This window comes from Urocitellus parryii, chromosome 4 (genome assembly GCF_045843805.1).
Source record: "Urocitellus parryii isolate mUroPar1 chromosome 4, mUroPar1.hap1, whole genome shotgun sequence".
Classification (NCBI taxonomy): domain Eukaryota; kingdom Metazoa; phylum Chordata; class Mammalia; order Rodentia; family Sciuridae; genus Urocitellus; species Urocitellus parryii.
Genome location: NC_135534.1, coordinates 54637029 through 54659749, shown reverse-complemented (window position 1 = coordinate 54659749; position 22721 = coordinate 54637029). Strand labels below are relative to the sequence as shown.

Below are 22721 nucleotides of genomic sequence, written 5' to 3'. Positions count from 1 at the left end.
GTATAACCCACCCATATAGGATGAAAACACATTTTAAGATTAACCTAGAAGATCAAGAAAAATAGTGACTATAAAGGAGTGAATTCTTGTCTAGACTACATATGGAAAGTTAACATAATTTCTCCTAATAGCCATCTTAGTTCTGTTCCTTTCTCTCTACCCAAATATCTTGACCTGTTCATAATGCAATAATTTTGTTCAATTATATATTATAATTTTAACCTATATAACTTTATTGTAATATCATAGTTTCCCATAAACTCTCAACATCAATATGTATGTGAAAGAGTAATTCCTAAAGTTGCAAGTAAGTATCTTGTCTATATAGCCCTAAAACTGGACCCCTAACCTAACTGAAACCAAAATAAAGGTGGAAAGGATACCCTGGGTATCATTGTGGGTTGCTTCCTAGAACCTTAAAGAATTCTAAAGATTTCTAGAAAGACTCTTAATTGCTTTATTAATCTTATTAAGATTTGATATGTGCCACGTGCAGTGGCACCCATCTGTAATCCCAGTGGCTCCGAATGCTGAGGCAGGAGGATTGCTGGTTCAAAGACAGCCTCAGCATTGGCAAAGTGCTAAGCAACTCAGTGAGACCCTGTCTCTAAATAAAATATAAAATAGGGCTGGAGATGTAGCTCAGTGGTTGAGTGCCCCTGAATTCAATCCCCTGTGCCCCCCCAAAAAAGATTGGTCTGTTACTTTATTGAACATTAGGGAGAAATTTGCTACAGTTTATTTTTAAAGAATATATTCAAAACTTACTGTTTAATTTTATAAAAGTAATATTTATCATTACAGATTCAAGGAAAAAACACTATAATGTTGTGATTTTTTTCCAGGCATAGAAATTTTTTACAGTTGATAAAAATGATCTGGTATAAAGTATATTAGACTCCACTTCAAAGAGAAGCCCATTTGTTCACTCCAAGAGTGAATGCAATGAGAAATATAATGAGTACAAGTGACAATGTATTAGACAATTGTGAGACAAAGTGGTTCAAACTGAAAGAGCAGATAGGATGAATAAACAAAATTCTTTAGCTAACAATGAGGAATCAAATGGAAGGATAGGTGAAAAGTATAACAAAACCCCACAGGGGACAATCAGGACTGACTTATAGCTAAGATGTCTCCAGCCCACAGCCCTGTGCCTATCCTAATGAACACCAGCCCTTACCTTCAACTCATTCTGGTAAAAATTTACCTATTTGGTTATATTGATTATGTTATCCTTTCATTTGCTTTTTCCAAATAGCACTTGTCTACTTGAGCTCAAGTACCAGTCCCTTCCCAGGAAGCAAGAGAAATGCCCACACTTCTCCAGTAGATCAGCTCAGGCCCTGGCCCTTAGGCTCAGACACAGCTTGTATTAGTGTGAAAAATTGCACTGCCCACATCAACCCACACCATACTGTGTCCTCAATGGGATTCTGCTAACAAGCCCTACCTTTTCTTTATTCACTGTTTTAATTGCCCACTTAGTTTCTGTTTCCTTGTCTGTAGCTTCAACGACCAGTCCAAAGCTCCCTTGTCCCAATATTCTTCCAAAGGTATAGAAATCCTGGAGACAAAATAAGAGTTCTTTTGTCTTTCTCTGCCATTCATCGGGTATTAAAAATGAGCACATAATACTGACAGGTATCCGCTCAAGGGAAGAGAGATTCTGTTACAGGATAAAATCAAAGAGATGACGCTACTTATTTGCTTCAGTATTCATAAAAAATCTTAACTAACAAAAAATAAGTTTTGATGAATTTTATTAACTATCCCCTTTAGAGGGAAACTATAAAATTCCAAATGGTGAAATACGGAAAAACTCAAAAGTGTAAAATGAGTCCCTTTCAAACTATAATATTAATGAAATATCTTTATAAATATTAATAAAATATCTTCAGAAGAAAAAAAGAAATGGAATGGTAATATACACACACATTTGCATATATATATATATATATATATATATATATATATATATACACACACAATTTATACAGTCACCAAAAAAATTATTCCAAAACTCAGAGTTATACTACAAAATCAATATATACACCCATTGAACAATTGCTTTATTGTTTACAATTAATGTTTTCTCTTTTTCATTATCTCTATTAGTTATTACTCTTATTTTTTTCTCATTTTGTTTTAGAAAAAGCAATATGTGACAGAAATTTGAATAAAAATTAGAATTGAGGAGAGGAATAGCTGGGTCAAATGGTGGTTCCATTCCCAGTTTTCCAAGGAATCTCCATACTGCTTTCCATATTGGCTACACCAATTTGCAGTCCCACCAGCAATGTACGAGTGTGCCTTTTCCCCCACACAATTCACAATAGACTGTGGAACCAACCTAGACGCCCTTCAGTAAATGAATGAATTTTTAAAATGTGGCATACATACACAATAAAATATTACTCAGCAATAATGGAGAATAAAATCATGGCATTTGCAGGTTAATGGATGGAGATGGAGAAGATAATAAATACTAAGTGAAGTTAGCCAATCCCCAAACAACAAATGCCAAATGTTTTCTCTGATATAAGGAGTCTAACTTATAGTGGGGTAGGGAGGGGGGCATGGGAGGAATAGACAAACTCTAGATAGGGAAGAGGTTTGGGAGGGGAAAGGAGGGGGCAGAGGGTTAGCAATGATAGTGGAATGTGGTGGACATCATTGGTGTGAACATACTTTATATACAAACAGAGATATGAAAAATTGTGCTCTGTATGTGTAATAAGAATTGTAATGCATTCCACTGTCATGTAGTTACAAAATAAAATTTAAAAAATTAGCACTGAGAAGAAAATGAACACATCCACAATTCCACCATCCAGACCAAGACTCTTTCTGCTTATCATGTAACATCTAAATTAACTGCTCCTATTCCCCACTGCTTACACTCCTTTCTTACTTTTCTACAAGAAATGCCCAATGACTTAACTCCTTCTCAGAGGGCTTTCCTTCCTAACTCTGCACAACGATGACTGTTACTTTATTCATACTCCCTTCAGCATGTTTATATTAGTCTTCAAAAACTATTATTACTATCATGCTTGTTTTGGCTTTTGTTTTGTTCCAAGACAGAATAGAAGCTCCTTAAAGAGCTGTTTCTGTTGTATCCATTAAAAGACCTAGTTCCTCCCTCTTCCCCAATACCACATAATAGTGTAGTAGTGAGAATCAAAGTCAGAAAACTCAGATGATTAATCAGAAAATAGTACAAAGTATAATTTTATTTTTTATTATATTTACATATAACTCCCACATATATAGTATATAAAGTGAATTAAATCTCAATTAATATAGTCATTTACCCTTTTTTCCCACAGAATAATCTCTTCATAACTATGTCCCAAATTTCTCTTGTCCTTTAAAACAAAACCAACCTTAATTTTCCTCTTTAAATATACGGAACCACATTCTAAATACAGTATTTTAGTACTGATTAAGCTGGATTTTTTAAAAATGAGGAGTGCACAGTGTTTTATAACTTATAGTTTTCTTCAACTAACTGCTCTGATAGTGTTATATACTAGTTAAAATAAGGAGAAAATGATTTCTTGTCTCTAATAATTTTAAGAGGATGCTGTTAAAATGATAATTCAAATCTATTTTTATTGACACAGAGGAAGTTGATGATATAGCAGAGTGTGAAAACCATGTACTTACAATCCCTTTAAAACACGTGGGTATGATAAGGCACTTACATTGGTGTGTGGACAGATGTCATCTAAATATTAAGAGTGGTTATAGGTAGTAGACTTGCAGATGATTGTAACTTCATTCTTTATACTCTTTGAAATGATAAAAATATTTATAGTGAGTTTGTCCATGCTATGGGGGAAAGAAGTTTGAATTTCAACTATACAAATTAAGATTATTTCTTTAAAATGTACATATACTTGAAATATTTCTTAATTTAAAACAGACTTTTTGAAGAAAAATAGAGTATAACTGGTACATAAATAGAAAAAACTGAAGATAATAAATTAGACTGGCTAAAACTGTGTGATGATTTTTATTTTCTTCACTTTTTATCTGCATGTTCATGATCTTTTACAGTGAACACATTTTGCTTTTTGAAAAGCTCTTATAGCTAAATTTGTGAACTTTTAAAGTGCAGAACTTTTATTTAAAGAAAGAAAGTTTAAACTTTTCATGTCTACGTTTCCTAGGAAGTTTTCCTGATCACTCCAGATAAATTGCCAAATATCTCCTAACACAATTTTAAAAAATTACTTAACATGAATGAAAATTCTTCTTGCAATTATTTTTATTATAGTTTCTTCAATCTCGTATTAAAGGGACACAATTTAATTTTTAATGGTTCTAATATTTAATTCATATTCTTATATAATAATCAAAATCCTTGAAGAATAATACTGCTATTGATCCAATCTGGAAAAGATAGAAAGATTACAAGGGAAACTGTGACCTCCCTATCAATCACCAAGGAGATGAACAGCTAAAGTATCAAAAGTCATGTGGCTTCTACATCTTCAAGGAGTCCACATATGCACTGTACTTTGAGGGACAGCCAACATTACACCAAAATGTTCTCCTTTTTTCTAGTAAAAATGCCCTCTTCTTTATTGAAGTCCATTTCATCCTCTATGAGCAAGAAATTTAGCCTGCACTTTCTTGAGTAAACACTTTTGAGTGGGTTACAGTGGCACACACCTGTGATCCCAGCAGCTCAGAAGGCTGAGGAAGGAGGATCGCAAATTCAAAGCCAGCCTCAGCAATGGCAAGATGCTAAGCAACTCAGTGAGACCCTATCTCTAAATAAAATACAAAATAGGGCTGGGGATGTGGCTCAGTAGTTGAGTGCCCCTGAGTTAAATCCTTGAAAAACTTTGACATACTTGAAAATGGGAATTTTCCTCCTTACTATACTTCTTTTCCTTAAAAGCTGATTTTGAAATATTTTTTTTTTGCCACTAACCACTGACTTAGAAACAACCTGCAAGTCCCTAGAAGCTTCAGCTTGTTTCCTGTATACCTCAATAGAAGATCCATCCTCCATCCTTATGTGAGGAACTTTTCCTTCTGAAATGTTGCACCGACTCCACTGTTGTTGACATGGTTTTCTTTCTACATTTGAGGTTCTGGAGGTCTAGAACCAAAAAGGAATTTTGAAAAATAACTTTAAGATACAATATTCTTGTTGATAATGAACTCTAATTTAAATAATCCAATATTCTCTGAATTAAGATAACATAGTAATAACTCATTCAGAGACACTACATGGCCATAACTATATAATTCAAGTAGTAAATAGTAGTTGATGGGGAAAATGTGAAACAGGTTCAATTTGGGGGAGTGAGAACATGACTTTTCTTAAACTTAACTGCTTTCTGTCTCAAAAATTGTACTATATCAACTATACTCTTCTATACTGCCTCTTCTTTATGTGGATAAATATAGACAAATCAGTTCAACTGGGTATCTATAGATTGTTTGTAACTAATGCAAACTGATTTTGTAAAGTATATTTGAAATTCCAGTTAGAAAACCAGAAATTTCCTTAAATAATAAACCATAATCACACTTTATTTAAACACAGACATAAGTCTCATTCTGCATCAGTGGAAGAAAATGCTCAAAAATTCAGATTTGATTCAATTTGAAAAATCAATCCTTATAACCCATTTGTTTAAAGGGCTGGAAAGACATTGCTAATTGTTGTGGATCCTGAAAAATAATTAATTTGGGTATTAGTTGGAAATATCATAAGACATACAATTAACCAACTTTGCTCACCTCTTTTGTAAGAAATGTTTCTTTTTTAAATATTTTAGTTGGACTTTTATCTTTATTTATTTATATGAGGTGCTGAGAATCAAACCTAATGCCTCACATATGCTAGGCAAGCGCTCTCCCACTGAGCTACAATCCCAGCCCAGAAATGTTTCTTTTATGGTTAAGAAGGAAATGAATTACCTGACAAGGGCTCATGAGAAGGAATTAAGAAAGGGATTAAATAATGGGATGTTAACTTATAATAAGATGTAGAATCCTTGATATTTACCAAATCTTTCCCAGAAGATTCTCTGCTGATACTTTTTTCTTTTTTTCTCTCTGCTGAAACTACAATTTCTGAACTGGCAATGCTTGATGTCTGTGACATTTCTACCACCAAAACTGGAGAATAGTTTGATGTGCAAGAACATAATCTAAGTCCATTATTCTGCAGGGTAGATGAACAGTGGGGGCATTGTCTAGATATTTTATTCAAGTCACTATCAGCCATTTGTTTAGCTCTGCAACAAAAATAACTTGAAAGATGTTTACACTTTTTAAGGAAGAGAATAATCAAAAAGGATATGGTAGGTTGAAGGTGAAAACTGCAATTTCCAATTGGTAAGGTCCTTAGGTTAATGATGCACTAGATTTATATTCACACATGAGATCTGCAGAAAGAAAAAAAAATCATTTAGGAAATTCCTATCCCACAATCCTCCTAGAGATTACAGAAAAACTAGTAACTAGCACCAAAAGCATCTCTTACCACAGGAAAAGTTAATGTCAACAACAAAATTGGACTACAAGGATGCTGAAAAACATGTTCTAAAACAGTGTTTTATCAAATTATAGTGATGGGTAATAAAATCATTTTGGTGGATTGATACCAATTTTTGTAAATGAAGTAGAACAGATAATATCAGAATTTGCATAGATCCTCAGTAAGTTCTGTGAAATATTTAATTATACAAATATGTTATAGAATATGTGTGCATTGTGTGCATACTTGGTCAAGGTGTAAATATTCTTTAATGTGGGTTATGGCAAAAAAAATAAGATCTAAAAATATTGGTATAAAACATATATCAGTGTTTTCAAAATTTAAAGCCTTTGTCTATTTATTATCAGAGCAAATTCTTATGCATTTCACAAAGGAATAGATAATTTGATTTTTTAAAACTACTCAATTCTAAAATGTTCAAAGAGAATATTACCAGTAACCACATTTTTACACTAACATGGAAAAAAACAGGAATGAGTGGGTGCTATTTTTCCATGAATCTAAAAGAGGTATATTCAGAATCCTACCAAACTAGGTTCATTGACTACTATATGGTGGCAAGTTAAAAAGATCTGACCTGCAGAGGAAAGGAGGAATGTGCTAGTAGTATATATAAGAGAATCTTAAGTACCTAGAAATACATTATTATGGTTTTATGTCAGACTATTTCAGATACTCTTTAAATGTGTATTTTGAAGTCACAGAATCAAAAGTTTTGAGATATGTAAAATACACTGTTGTCCTTTGAAATGGAATAAGCTTGGCCAGAATAGGAAGATAAATATTTTTATTTCATTAAAGAAATATATTTCTAGCCAGTTGCAGTGGTGCACACCTGTAATCCCAGCAGCTCGGGAGGCTGAGACAGAAGGATCACAAGTTTCAGCCAGCCTCAGAAACTTAGCAAAGCCCTAAGAAACTCAGCAAGACCCTGTCTCAAAATAAAAATTTTTAAAAACTGGGGATGTGGCTTAGTGGTTAAGTGTCCCTGGGTCCAATCCCTGATACCCTCCCCCCAAAAAAGAAAAGCACAAAGAAAGAAAAAAAGGGGGGGAGGGAAGGAGGAGAAAGAAAAAAATCTATTTCTAGTCTTAGTTGTCTAAGCCTAGTATTTTAATCAGAAATGAACGTACACTTTTATCAAATCCTTATCTACTTTATCATATTTTTTTCTTTTGGATCTTGTTATATGTCATATTACATTAAAATCTTTTCTAATATTAAAGTGTTCTTGCATTTATAATATGAACCTTATGTGATCATGATGGATGATTCTTTTAAAAGTACTAAAGAACTGGCATGTTTGCATTTTGGCAGCTTTATACATAAGTTAACCTGGTCTACAATTTTCCTTTTCAGCCATCTTCATCAGGTTTTAATATGGGCTGCTGGCTACTTTCATGAAATAAATTGGATACCTTTCCATTTTTTAATGCTTGATAGCAATCCATATAGTATGGGAATCTACAGAAATATTTGCCAGGTCCAAAGGATTTATGAAAGATATTGCTAGCAGATTATCCAATATTTATTCTCTCATCCTTCCTTACTAACAGAATCCTGATTCCATTTGTGGCAGCAAACAGTGTGCTCATTAACATCATATATTTTCTGATTTCTCTTGTAGATTAGGGATAGTTAGTGACTTATGGCCTAGAAGCTTACTTAAAAACAAATTTTTTTAAAAAAAATTATTATTTTTAGATATACATGAGAGTAGAGTGTATTTTGACATTATACATACATGGAGTATGACTTATACTAATTAGGATCCCATTCTTATGGTTGTATATGATATGGAGTTTCACTGGTGGTATATTCATATATTAACATAGGAAAGTTATGACCATTTCATCCTATCCCTCTGCCTTCCCTTCATTCCCCTTTGTCTAATCCAATGAAATGCTATTGTCCTCCCACCCCTTGTTGTGTGTTGGCATCCATGTATCAGAGAGAACATCCAGCCTTTAATTTGGGGGAATTGGCTTATTTCTATTAGCATGATAGTCTCCAGTTCCATCATTTACCAGTAAATGCCATAATTTCATTCTTCTTTATGGCTGAGTAATATTCTATTATATTATATTATGTCACATTTTCTTTATCCATTTAACTGTTGAAGGGCATATAGGTTTGTTCCATAGCTTAGCTACTGTGAATTGAGCTGCTGTAAATATTGATGCAGCTGAGTCAGTAATAGGCTGATTTTAAATCCTTTGCATATATACCAAGGAGTGGGATAATTGGGTCAAATGGTGAGAGGGAATTTAAGATGAACAGAAATAATAAAAATGCAAGCTTTGTTGAATTTTGCCAATAAGGCCCCAAATAAACTGATTCCTCACTACCTCTCATATTTTATATCTTCACATTTTCTCTCTCACTCTGGATACCCCGATCTCCTGTTGCTCCTTGAAGATGCCAAGCATATCCCTTTTGAAGTCTTTTGGCTTTCTTTTTGCTCTGCCTAGGATGCTCTTCTCTTAAATATTTGCCTGCTCTATTGCTTTCTTATGGTTTCTGCTTATTTGAGAGGCCTTTCCTATCCACCTCATCTAAAAAAGAAGGCCTGCTCACTCAATCCCCTTACCTTACTTTATTTTTCTTTATAGCACTTATCATTTCACTCAGGAAATTTTATAAAAGAGTTCTTTCCCTCCTTTAGAGAAGAGATGATTCCCACATAAATTTTCAGCAATGCAAAGCCACCTAATTCATTTCATTGAGTTTGATTATGGCAGTGTTCCCCAGAAGGGGAGAGGTCCTTCTGGCCAATCTCATTTATGCATAAATGCAAAAGTCCTAAATGTTCTATTTGTATTTACCCTAGGTAATGTATACAGTGTGTTCCAAGATAATTGGATATAAGTAATAGACAAGTCATCCCACTAAGCATGACCTTTCATCAAAGTAGCAGGAAAAAATTATTCTGTTGTTGTTAAAATTCATAATGGCGAGCTTGAGAATAGGTGCATAGAAAGTACCTCCAGACAGGCAGAAGAAGAAAAGAATATACCTGATGCCATACACAATGCATACCTGGACAAACGCTTAACCTTGTTTTTCAAGTACGTGTAGCAAGACAAAGGTAACTCAGAATTTACCTGTATACACTTTGTGAAATGATTTAACTTCAAGCCTAGAAGAAAATGCTTTGTATTTCAAGTTAAATATAAAGCCTGTAACCATCAATGACTTAGAGCAGTAGAACAGATCTGCAAATAACAGCCTTTACATTTAGCAAAAATAGTGCTTTCTCTCTACAGGTGTAGAAAAGTCCATGTCAGATGTATGCATTTAGAATACTGATTTTTATGGTACTTTTTATAAGAAACTGTAAGAAGCATTCACAATATAAAAATATATATATATAATATTCACAAACTTTTTACCAGAACTGTTAAATATTAAATTTCCCATTTTTTTACTACTAAGTTATAAGGCAACTTAACTATTTCTCAGATATGTAGTTTGCAATTATTTTTCCTAGTCTGTATGTTTTCTTTACATTCTGTTGATTCTTTCCTTTGTTGTGTAGAAGCTTCATAGTTTGATATAATCCTGTTTGGTTTTGTTTTGTAGCCTTTTGATGTAGTATTTAAAAAAATCATTGTCAAAGCCGATGTCAAAGAATTTTTCACTTATGTTCTCTTCTACAAGTTTTATGGTTTTAAATCCTATAGATCTTTTGTTTCTTTTGAACAGATTTTTGTGTATGGTATAATAGTGTAATCATCCATTGGGAAGTAGAAATCCCATTTTCTCAACAATATTTATTAAAGATACTATCCATTCACCATTGTGTTTTTTGCTACATTTGTCAAAAATTAGTTGACCATATTTGTTTAAATTTATTTCTGAGCCTTCTATTCTATTCCACCTGTCTGATGTCTGTTTTTTTTATACCAGTAGTATTTTTTTTTGTTTTATTTTGTTTGTTTGCAGTGTTGAGGATTGAACCCAAGGCCTTTGCACATGCTAGGCACTTTGTAATATAATCTTTAAAAAAAATCAGAATATGATGTTTCTGAATCTGCTTTTCTATTGTAGTATTGTTTTGATTATTTGGGGTTTTTGTAGTTGCTTAAGAATTTTAGTACTGGGCTGGGATTGTGGCTCAGTGGTAGAGCACTTGCCTGGCATGTTTGAGGTACTGGGTTCAATCCTCAGCCCCACATAAAAATAAATGAATAAAATTAAGGTATTTTATCCATCTACAACTAAAAAAAGAATTTTGGTACTGATTTTCTATTTCTGTGAGGAATGCCATTGGAATTCTTGTAGGGATTATGGTAAATCTATATATTGCTTTGAGTAACATGGATATTTTTAACAATATTAATTCTGCTCATCCATGAATATGGGATATCTTTCCATTATTTGTGTATTCTTCAATTTCTTTTATCAATGTTTTATAATTTTCAGTGTACAAATCTTTTATTTCCTTGGTTAAATTTATACCACATTTTCCTTTTGATACTATCATGAATGGGATTATTTATTCTTTTTCAGCGATATTATTATTTACATATAAAAGTGCTAATTTTTGTATATTGACTTTGTATCCTGAAACTTTTCTAAATTCATTTATTAGCCTAATAATTTTTTGTGGAATCTTTATAGAGTTTTATACATTTAGGAGCATATTATCTGCAATGGAAAAAATGTTACTTCTTCCTACCTAAATTGGATGGCTTTCCCCCCTTTATCTGACTCTTATATTTCCAATACTATTTGGAGTAGAAATGGTGAGAGTGGGCACCCCTGGCTTATATTGAATCTTAGAGAAAATTTTTTAGTTGTTTCCCACTGATCATGATGTTAGCAGTAGGTTTTTTTAAACCTTTTTTATGTTGAAAAACTTTCCTTCCACACATAAACTATTAAGATTCTTTATCAAAAAAGGATGCTAAAAATGGCCAACAAATATATCAAAAAATTTTAACATCATTAGCAATCACAGAAATGCAAAACAAAACTACACTGAGATGAATGACAATCTTCAAGAATATAAATAATAATAAATGCTGGTGAGGATGTGGGGAGAAAGAAATACTTATTTATTGTTGGAGGGACTGCAAATCAAAGCAATCACTTTGGAAATCAGTATGGAGATTCCTCAAAAGACTAGGAATGGAACCACCATATGACCCAGCTATCCCATCCATTGATATTTAGCCAAAAGAATGGAAACCAATATACAATAATGATAAATGTATTCCACAGTTTATAGCAGCACAATTCACAATAGCCATGTTATGAAACCAGCTTAGGGGTCCATCAGCAAATGAAGGGATAAAAAAATGTGGTATTTGTACACAACATAATTCTACTTAGCCATAAAGTATAATGCAATTGTGTCATTTGCTGGTAAATGGAGGAACTGGAGAGCATTATGCTAAGTGAAATAGGCCAGATTCAGAAAGTCAAGGGTCAAATGTTTTCCCTTATATGCAAAAGATAGAGAGAGAAATTAATTTTAAAAGGGAGGATCTCACAAAAACAGAGGGGAGTCCGGTTGAATAGAGGAAGGAGATTGAGAGGGAGAGAAGAGAGGATGGAAAAACATGATACTAGGAAACAAAATTGACCAAATTTTGCTATATTCATCCATTAATATATCACAATGAATTTTACTGTTATGAATAATTATCATGTACCAACTAAATATATATAGATATATAAATAGTAGAGAGACTAGTAGAGTAGAAAAAGTGGATCAGTGGGAAGGAGAAGAGTCAGGAACTGAGAAATGAAATAATATGATTGTGTCACAATGAACCCTACTATCATGTACAATGACAATGTACCAATGAGAACATTAAAAAGAAAGAATGCTAAACTTTTTTCAAGTGCTCTTTCTATGTCAAAATGTCATGTAGTTCTTATCTTTCTTTCTGTCAATGTGGTGTATCACAATGATTGATTTGCAAATATTAAGCCAGCCTTGCATGCCTAGGTAAATCTTACTTGGTCTTGATGTGTAATCTTTTGATATGTTGTTTAATTCAGTGTACTAATATTGTATTCAGATTTTTGCATTGATATTCACCAGAGATACTGTCCTAAAGTTTTCTTTTCATATGGCATCTTTGTCTAGCTTAGGTACCAAGGTGAGGCTGGTCTTATACAATAGGTATAGAAATGTTATCCCTAGCTCTATATGTGGAAGACTTTAAAAAGTACTGGTAATAATTATCCTTTGAGTGTTTGGTAGAATTCAGCTGTGAAAACATCTGGTCCTGGGCTTTTCTTTACAGGAGTTTTTTAAAATTATTTCTTCTTCAATCTCTTTCTCGTAACCCAATTGAAAAGTGAACAAAGGATCTGAAGAGATATTTCTCCAAAGACAACATAGAAACAACCAGCAAGTATATGAAAAGATGTTCAGCTCCACTTATCATAAGCAAAATGTAGATGAAAACCCCAATGAGATATCACCCTACATCCATCAGGATAGGAATTATTTTTAAAAAGACAAAGGGATAATAAATGTTGGAAAGGATGTGGAGAAAAGGGAACCCTAATACACTACTGGTGGGAATGTAGATTAATAGAGCTATTAGGGAAAACAATATAGAGTCTCTAAAGAATTAAAAATTGAACTATCATATGACCCAGCAATCCCTCTTCTGGGTATATGCCCAAAGGAGAAGAAATCACCACCTCCTAAAGATATCTGCACTCCCATGTTCATTGTAGCATTGTTCACAATAGCCAAGATATGGAAACAAACTAAATGCTATCAACAGATGCAAGAATAAAGAAAATGTGTTATATGAGTACAATTCAACCTCTTAAATAAGAGATTCTGCTATTGACCACACCGTGATGGATTTGGAGGATATTATACTATGTGAAATAAGCCAAACTGAAAGAAAAATATTGCAGTCTTGCTTATATGAGGAATAAAAAAAAAGAGTTTAGATACACAGAGATAGAGAATGAAATGGTAGCTACCACACAGGAAGGGGGGAGAAGATGGAGAGATTATAAGTCAAATGATACAGAACAGCAGGCACAAAACATTGGGACTAAAGTTAATAAAATTGCATTAGGGAATTTTATTAAATAAGTACATTTTAGTTGCTCTTATCACAAAAAAAATGTAACTATGTGAGTTGATTAAATATATTAATCTGCTTCACTGTATTAACCACTTTACTATCTACCCTGTATTCCATAACATAATGTTGTAAACCTGAAATACAATAACTTTTGTTAAGTAAATAAGCAAATAAATTTTCTATTTTAAGATTGGTTAGGAGTTTGGGTTTTTTTGTTTTTGTTTTTGTTTGTTTGTTTTGTTTTTGTTTTGGGGTACTGGGAAATTAACTCAGGGGCACTTAAACACTAAGCCACACCCCAGTCCTTTTTTAGAGATAGGGTCTCCCTGAGTTGCTTGGGGCTTCTCTAAGTTGCTGAGGCTGACTTTGAACTCACCATCCATCCTCCTGCCTCAGCCTCCAGAGTTGCTAGCATTATAGGTGTGTGCCATAATGCCTGGTAGATTTGGGGATCTTAAAAGCTGCTATTTTCTTAGCTTTGTACAGAAAGCATTTCCTTTATTTTTCATCAATTCTCAATAAATCATCATCTTCATATCACTGACAACTAAACTTCTGAGTACTTTTTGCTCCAGTTTTCTGATTTATATGTTGCCTTAGAGGTATTTGGTAGCTACATTCAGAAAGCACAGGCATTCCTATTACTTACTGAAGAGTTTTATTTCTATTCTCCAGTCTACCAACCACTACATTTGCCAAATGATGTTCTACTTTCTTAACACAGCAATTCTAAAACAATAGATTGAATGTCTGCATGCAAAACTTCTTGACAAGAATTGGATTTCAAATTTAACTTCTTTTTGGCTGGCTGAATTAAATTATCCTATCTTAAACAAAAACCAAAATAGAACAAATATTTACTCACATTTCTTTCTCTCATTTATGAATGGATTTGAAAGATTTATTACTAAAATATATCTACTATCTAACAAGCCAAAGGATGTTATTCATATTTTAGAGGCATAAAATTAATCAAGTGTTGCAAGCCTAACCTTATATAAACACAAAGATTAATAGTTCTTTTTCTATAGAATCATGAAATTATGTTTAAACAGGGCTTTAGATATAAAAAAGATATATTAGAAAATCAAAGACACTTTGGATATAACGTTTCTTTGTGTCCCCAAAGACTGGACATACATAGGTATTAGAGAAAATGTAAGCAAATAAAATGAGTTCCAATCATGCCAGTATTTAACTAATGCATGAGCTTTCCTTTAGCTAAAGATTTTCATTTTATTTTCAGAACTAAGCCGAGGCAATAGAACAATTCTGATACTGAAAATCTCAGAGCTTTTATTTAATCATAAAAAGGTCTCTTACATATTGGCCCTAGAAAATACACTTATAGCAATTTCCTCAAGAAAATGAACACAAGAATGGTTTTATGAGATATAACCAGTTACAATTTTCTTCCCCAAAAGCAATTTTTTAGTTTTCTTTGCTAAGACTGTGTCTACAAGGAACCTAAACAGTCAGTCAATTCAGTCAAAAATGTGTTCTATTCAAGTGAAGAAAAAAATATTATGAATTGACATTATGCAGACCAAGCTGAATGACTGGATATTAACTTTTTAACTATGTATTTTTGTAACATGTTTACAAGCCTAAAAAGGAATCAAATGAGAATTCTAGATCATATTTTTATATTTTAAAGAAGACCTACATTTGTTTATTATTTCCATTAATAGCATGATTAGGAAAATGAGTCTGTATTATCTTGTAAAAATATTTATAGCATATTTAAGATTTATATTGTTTCAGAGATTTAAAAAAGTTCAATGTTTGCTGTCTGCTATTTTTTTCTATTTTAATTTGCATAATGTTCCTCACTGATGAAATTATAATAGGGAGGGACAATCTTCATTATATTCACTCCATGATAGATTAATTTAAGAATAGAAGTGTTACTAAAAAATTTGACTCAAAAATGCTGGATAAACCCAGGAAACTCTATCCCTGATTCCTTCTTGTTGTTTATCAAGATTCTTTTCTCCATATACAACCAGAATCCAGGAACCTTTATACCAGCACAGACCCTTCCTTGTGCCTAGCAGGCACTCAGAGAAAATTTGACTGAGAACTTTTGTGAGAAAAATCACAAATCACTTAGGCAGAAAAATATGCAAGTATATAGAAAAAATCATCAAAGAAAGGAGGGAACAATAATAAATACTGAAGAGGATACAGAGAAAAAGGAACACTTTTACACTATTGGTGGGAAAAATTTATAGTGCAACCACTATGGAAATCATTATGGAGATTCCTCAAAAGACTAGGCATAGAACCAACATATGACCCAACCATACCACTCCTCAATATTTGACCTTAAGAATGAGTCATCATACTATAGTGATACATGTACACTCATGTTTATAGCAGCACAGTTCACAATAGCCTATGGAACCAGCCTAGGTGTCCATCAGCAGATGAATGGATAAAGAAAATTTTAAAAGTATATATAATAGAGTTTTACTGAGCCATAAAGAATAATAAAATTATGTCATTTGCAAAAAAATGGATGGAACTTAAGAAAATTATGTTAAGTAAAATAAGCCAAACTCAAATGGTCATATATAGAAGCTAGAGAGGAATAAGGAAAAGAAAGTTGGGGAGTCTCATGAAAATTGAAGATAGATCAGTAGGATAGAGGAAAGGGACCAGGGGGAGGGAGGAGGAAAGGAAAAGGGATATACAGGAGAACTATATTGCCCAAATTATATTGCTATATTCTGTGTATGTATGAATATGTAACAACAAATCCCACCATCATATGCAATTATAATGCAACAATAAAAAAATGTGGGATAAAAAGAAAGGAGGGGATAATTTGGGGGAGGGAAATCTCAAAAGGAATATGAGGGCTCTCTTCATAGATGTAAAGAAGAATAGGCATAAAAGATTAGGCTTGTATGCAGTCCAAAGAAAGAGTATATGCCAATTCCAATCTAATATAAAGAGCCTCCTAACATTCACAACTGCCAAAGATGAAAAGAAAGACTATCTGAGTTACTAGAAGGGTTTGAGCAGAACTTGGAAGGGCAATTGGCAGGGAAGCCATAGAAGGGTTTTAAGTATCTTGAGGTTCCTTTTAGCTCTAAAGGTCTATGAAAAGAAATCACTCCTTCTAGTAATCATCTGAGAGCAGACATTTAAAAGAACTGAAGTACCAGGTGACCACACCTATTTGAAGGTTTCAATATAATAATGGGGATCCTGCTTTCTACCACAGACCAGACCAGTTAGAGAGCTAAAATTCACCTCAGCCTACCTGGGTTTCAGCTCTAATAGAGCAGCCTCATTAAAGTTTAACTTGGGGTGGGATGATTATAAAATGGAAAAAGGAAATGAGTTGAAGACTAGATGCTCTGAAAAGTGGCTTTGGCTAGAAAAGAAAAAAATTGAAGAGTAGAAGATATTGTAAGAAAAAGGAAATAAAACCTACTTACCCCTCATGAAATAAGAGGTAGTAGGTTTAAGAATAAGAAAGTGGGCCCATGTTAAATTCTGTGATCAAAGGGTCCATCCTCTATGTTGAATGTTCTCAGAAGTAGTGAAAGAGAGGAAACTTTCAAAGCCAGCAATTTCTCATAAAACTACTTAGTAAACAAAAGGTATAAGGCTCAACTCAGATGTTTTGTACCATGTGAGAAAAATCATTATGCCCTCAAGATCATGTTGAAAATCTGGAAGCACAGTTTTAGAAGGGTTCTGTCAACTTCACCTTGTGGCCAGACCTCTGCAAACTGAACAACAACAACAACAAATCCCATGACCCTTGTTTTTAAGTTTCAGAGAAGTGATATTAATTTAATAAAACATAAAACAACAACAAAAATTATTTTCCTGAAGTGTAAGCCCCTCCAGGGCAGGAATCATGTCCTAGTCAGCTCATTCTCTTGTGGAACGAAAGGCCTCCATTAAATAAGAATTATTGATTGAAAGTGATTCACCAGTTGGAGGAAAGAGTTTTGGAACTCAGAAATATAATACATAATGCAGTTGCTTACTCTAAGTGGCCTGATGTGCAAAGAATGTATTTGTGAGGTCTCCTGGCCAAAAAAAAAAACAGCACCACCCCATCTTGTTTCATTCCAGAGCGACACACCAAACCCCTATACCAATCCTGATTCCAATCAGGCTAAACTTCCACCTGATTCTGAAAGGATTTCTTTCACACTAAATGCTATAACTGCACTTCCATTTTTATTTTATAGTCAATACTTTTGGTTTTCAAGAATCTGGAAGTATATGAACACATAAGTATGTATTTGGGTAATGGACCATAATGCCAAACCCAAAGGGTTTCTCCCATCTTTATCTAGTCTCCAACAACTACAGGTACTAGCCATAATTCTTATTATTAAGATTCTCATTTTCCTTTTGTGTATGTATGTGTGTGTGTGGTTTATGTCCATTGATATTTGATTTTTTTATTTAAAAACTAGAACTAAGAAATTTTAAAAAATTAATTTGCTAAATTCACATAAAATAATGATTTAAGCCTCATTAAAGATCACTATTTTTTTTTTCAGGAGGCAGGGGTACTGGGACTGAACTCAGGGGCACTCAGCCACTGAGCCACATTCCCAGCTCTATTTTGTATTTTATTTAGAGACTGGGTCTCACCGAGTTGCTTAACTCCTTACCATTGCTGAGGCTGGCTTTGAACTTTCGATCCTCCTGCCTCAATCTCCCTAGCCACTGGGATTACTGGCGTGTGCTACTGTGCCTGGTAAGGTCACTGTTTTTTCAGAGACTCTAATCAGCAATAACTGGTTCATATTTCTTTTGTGATAAAACAATGTAAGTCATAGCCAAGACCAAAAAATTTCCCATGAGACATAGTGTAACTTTCCCAGGTTTCCTAGCCACATCATCTTAAATAAGGATGCTTCTTTTCTAGAAGAACCTACCTCCTTCCATCCTAACAAGGGAGCATTCACCTGTAGCACATAAAACCCAAACTTTTAGGCAGAACAAAAGCATTATAGAATGCCATACCCAAGAAATTAATGTCATATGGCTATTAATGTCAGTAAAACAGGAAGGAGAGAGGAAAAGTCTGGCTCCTACATCAGTACTACCTAAGAAGACAAAAAAAGGCACTTCCTGGCAAGAGTTCTGTAAGTTTAAATAGGAAGAGTGATCAGCAGGCAGTTGGGAATGAAATAAAAAACACCAGAGATGGAAGTAGGAGATCAGGTTCACTGAGAATCTGGTTGTCTGACAGTATGTATCCAGCAAACACTTTAATACCTATTATATACCAATGATCATACTGGGGCAAGAGATAAAGAGATCATCAAGACAAGATTATGACAACAATGATAACTATGCACAAAGTGCAAAAGTGACCCCAAAAATGGGAGTGACCATGATCTAGTTGGGAACATAATTTTAGAATGAGAGAAACAGGATTTGAACTCCACCTCTCCCAGCTTAGTCCCCCCATATATAAGTGGAGATAATAATAAAAACTATCTAATACAAATGTTGTGAGGATTAACTAGATAACACTTGTCAAACACCTAGTACTTTGCCTGGCACATATTATTGCTTTAAAAATCATTATTGCTGGGGCTGGGGTTGTGGCTTAGAGGTAGAAGGCTTGCCTAGCTAGCATGTGTGAGGCACTGGGTTGGATTCTCGGCACCACATATAAATGAACAAAATAAAGGTCCAAATAAAATAACACCAACCTTGTAAAAAAAATCATTATTACTGATTTGCTGAGGAAAAGGCTACAGAGGCTTCATGGGGCAAGTAATACTCAAACTAAGTTGGTTGGAGTTCTAATGGAGAACAAATTAAGGAAAGGCTCTCTAGATGGACACACCAACACATCCAGGAGTAGAGTCCAGGGCTCCAGAGGAGTAGACGAAGGAAGTTTTCATCTGAAGCAAGAACAAAAGGAGTGAGAAAACCAGATCTCCATTAAAATCAGAAAACAAAAGAAGTATTTCTACAAAAAATTACAGCTAAACAAGAGTGTCTTCATTGAAAAGCAGTGGTCTATATATAAGGCACAAACGAAGGAGGGATAGAGCAGGACATCAGGCTCTTGTTTTGAAAGAGCTGTCACAAAGGACCGTTATACTGCAACATTTGTAGGTGGTCACATCCAACCCCAACATTAATCAGCCACAGACTTGAAAAGACTGAGTGACACCAAACTGCCAATATTAAGTAAGCATGTAAAGCTCAGCTATGGATGAGGTATAGGACATCAATGTCTGCTGAAAATACAAACTGAAAAGTTCAAAAGTATGAAGAATAGGCTCCAGCCAATACAATCAACCCAAATCTACTGCCTATGATATTATAATTTAGTAACAAATTAATTGAAGCCAATTTTAAAAATTTCTTTAAATATATTTTTAGTTGTAAATGAACACAATACCTTTATTTATTTTATTTGTTTATTTTTTATGTGGTGCCTAGATTGAACCCAGTGCCTCATGCATGCTAGGCAAGCACTCTACCACTGAGCCACAACCCCAGCCCTGAAGCCAATGTTTTAATTCCATAAAATATATGGTTTATTTCCAATTTGTGCCAAAATAACAAAAAAATTAAAGGACATTTCCATTATAGCTTTCACAATGAAATATTGTTCTTTATTCTATATACAACACACACACACACACACACACACACACACACACCTAAATTGAATGATGTTATACCATCTGAGAGTTGAACGACTCCAAATTTCTAAACAACTCATAAGCATTAAAATCTCAGAAGTTGTCTGAAACAATGATTCTATTTTATACATACAGGAACATAAAAATGAAATGCATCTGCTCTTACACAGGCAATAAAAACCCAACCTTTAGTGTTAGACCAAGAATCAAATTACTAACTGGTAACTTAACCTATCTGATCTCAGCTTCCTCATACCCAATATATATAGATAGTGTCTATATACCTGCAGAATTGTTATAGGGAAAGCATATAATTTATTTATCCTTTACATTTGTCCTGATACATTTTAAGCTCTTAATAAATGGATTTTTTATTATTTTTATATAGCTCTGGCAAAAAAAAACAATGGATGTATCATCTGAAATTATTTTTATCAGTCATAATCTCTCAACATAGTGCTCTAAATACTGTTCTCCATGGATTCCAATCTACAAATTGTCATCTAATTATCTCATAGATAGTTTAGAATATAACCTTATGGGAGTCTGCTCTAGATGTATGCAGCTGAGTTGTAGAGGAAATGATTTGATGAACTAGCCCATAAGCTACTTGTTTTATGAAAGCTAGAAGGTACCCAAATACTGTATTTATAAACATTTTAATTTTTAAATAGGTAAGTGCTCAAAATCAGGAACAGCTTAGCTTTGGCTAGACTATTAAATACAAAATATCACTACTTTATATTATACCTTAAGAACTGATTGAAAAAATAATATGTAAATGATTAGATTTTCAGAGAAACAAGGCATCTGTATCCACAGATTTATTTGTTTGATGATTTTTTGAACATTGCAATAGTACTGTAAAAGCAATGTGATTAAAATCGATAGAGCACATCATTTGCTGATACTGTTGCCCAAGAAAAGGCAATAAGCCTTAGGCCTGTTATTAGCAGATTATATGATTTTACTGACAGATTCAAGATTTTTAAAGGCAACTGAGAATAGAGGGGACTTCTCTTTTAGAGCCAAGGGATTTTTCTCCAATTAAAAGGAAATTATTATGTCCCTTTTTTTCATCAAGGTTTAAAATGTCCTCTATAACACTTGAAAAATAATATTAGTATTAAATTTCCCTTTATTTCCTAAAATAAAAAGAGATTGCTAGGTCTAGTGAGCACCTTCAGTTCCAGCTGCTCAGGAGGCTGAGGCAGGAGGATCACTGAAGTCCAGGAGTTTAAGGCCAGCCTGGGCAACATAGAAAGATCCTGTCTCAAAAAAAAATTATCCTGATTAAAATTAAACTGAAAAATCACTTTGGGGGGTAGAGATTATAAGTTTATTGCTTTGGAAAACTATACAAAGAAAAATATGAAAGTCTAATAAACATGAGTTTCCAAAACTTTTCTGCAAAAATGATCAATGACACTCTTTCATGTGCTAATGACAAAATGATAAACTTTTAGACACACCTTCAAATTCAAAGAATGCTATTTTTCAAAGTATACTTTTAACTGGGTGCAGGATGCACACCAATAATCACAGCAATTTAGGAAACTAAGGCAGAAGGATTACAAGGCCAGCCTCAGTAACTTAGCAAAAGCCTGTCTCATAGAAAAAAAACAAGGTATACTTATTAACCATTCAGCAAAAGTTTTTGTTATAGAAAAATTAATTTGTCTGGAAAGCAGTAAGGATATCCCTCAAAAAACTAGAAATGGAATCACCAAATGACCCAGCTATCCCACTCCTTGGTATTTATCTAAAAGAACTAAAGTCAACATACCATAGTGATACGGCCACATCAATGTTTATAGCAGCACAATTCAAAATAAATAAATCATGGAACAAGCTTAGATGTCCATCACTAGATAATGGAATGAGAAAGTGTGGTATATGTATACAATGGAGTTTTAATCAGCCATAAAGAAAAATGAAATTTTGTCATTTACTAATAAATGGATGAAACTGAAGAACATTATGCTGAGTGAAAGAAGCCAGACTCAGAAAATATGAATGTTTTCCCTCATATGCAGAAGCTAGAATAAAATAAGGGGAAAGAGGGGCAGGGATCAGATATCATAAAGATATAGGAAAGATCAGTGAAGTAAAAGGAGATTGAAAGAGAGGGAGGAAGGAGAGTAAAGGGGAGGAAACGTGAAACAAATTTAACAAAATCAAGTCATGTGCATTTATAAATGTACCACAGGGAATTCCACCTTTATGTATATGCATAAAGCACCAATCAAAAATGAATACATAAATAAGTGAAAGGAAGACAAGCAGAGTAAAGAAAGGAGAATAGGGGGAGGGAAAGGGGGCACTGGAGTCCGAAATGGAGTAAATCAAATTCCACACATGTACAAATTTTGTCAAAATGAACCTAGCTAATATGTATAAATATTATGCTCTAATTTTTTTAAAAAGTGATAAAATTAAACTAACTCCAAAATCAGCTTCATCAGTATGCACATT

The 22721-nt window shown here is 33.5% G+C and overlaps 1 protein-coding gene across 3 annotated transcripts in view; it reads right to left on the bottom strand.

Moving 5' to 3' along the window:
- The window catches only part of Stk33 (serine/threonine kinase 33), a 71116-nt gene extending 64830 nt beyond the window's left edge, over window positions 1-6286 (bottom strand). For all 3 annotated transcript variants that reach the window (XM_026409583.2, XM_026409582.2, XM_026409581.2), the window contains exons 1-3: window positions 6035-6286; window positions 5006-5119; window positions 1454-1567 (exon numbers count right to left, since the gene is read on the bottom strand). In XM_026409583.2, the coding sequence (XP_026265368.1) occupies window positions 1454-1567; window positions 5006-5119; window positions 6035-6256 (450 nt within the window). In that variant the 5' untranslated portion in view covers window positions 6257-6286. The remainder of the gene's footprint in view (window positions 1-1453; window positions 1568-5005; window positions 5120-6034) is intronic.
- Between the last annotated feature and the right edge of the window lie 16435 nt (window positions 6287-22721).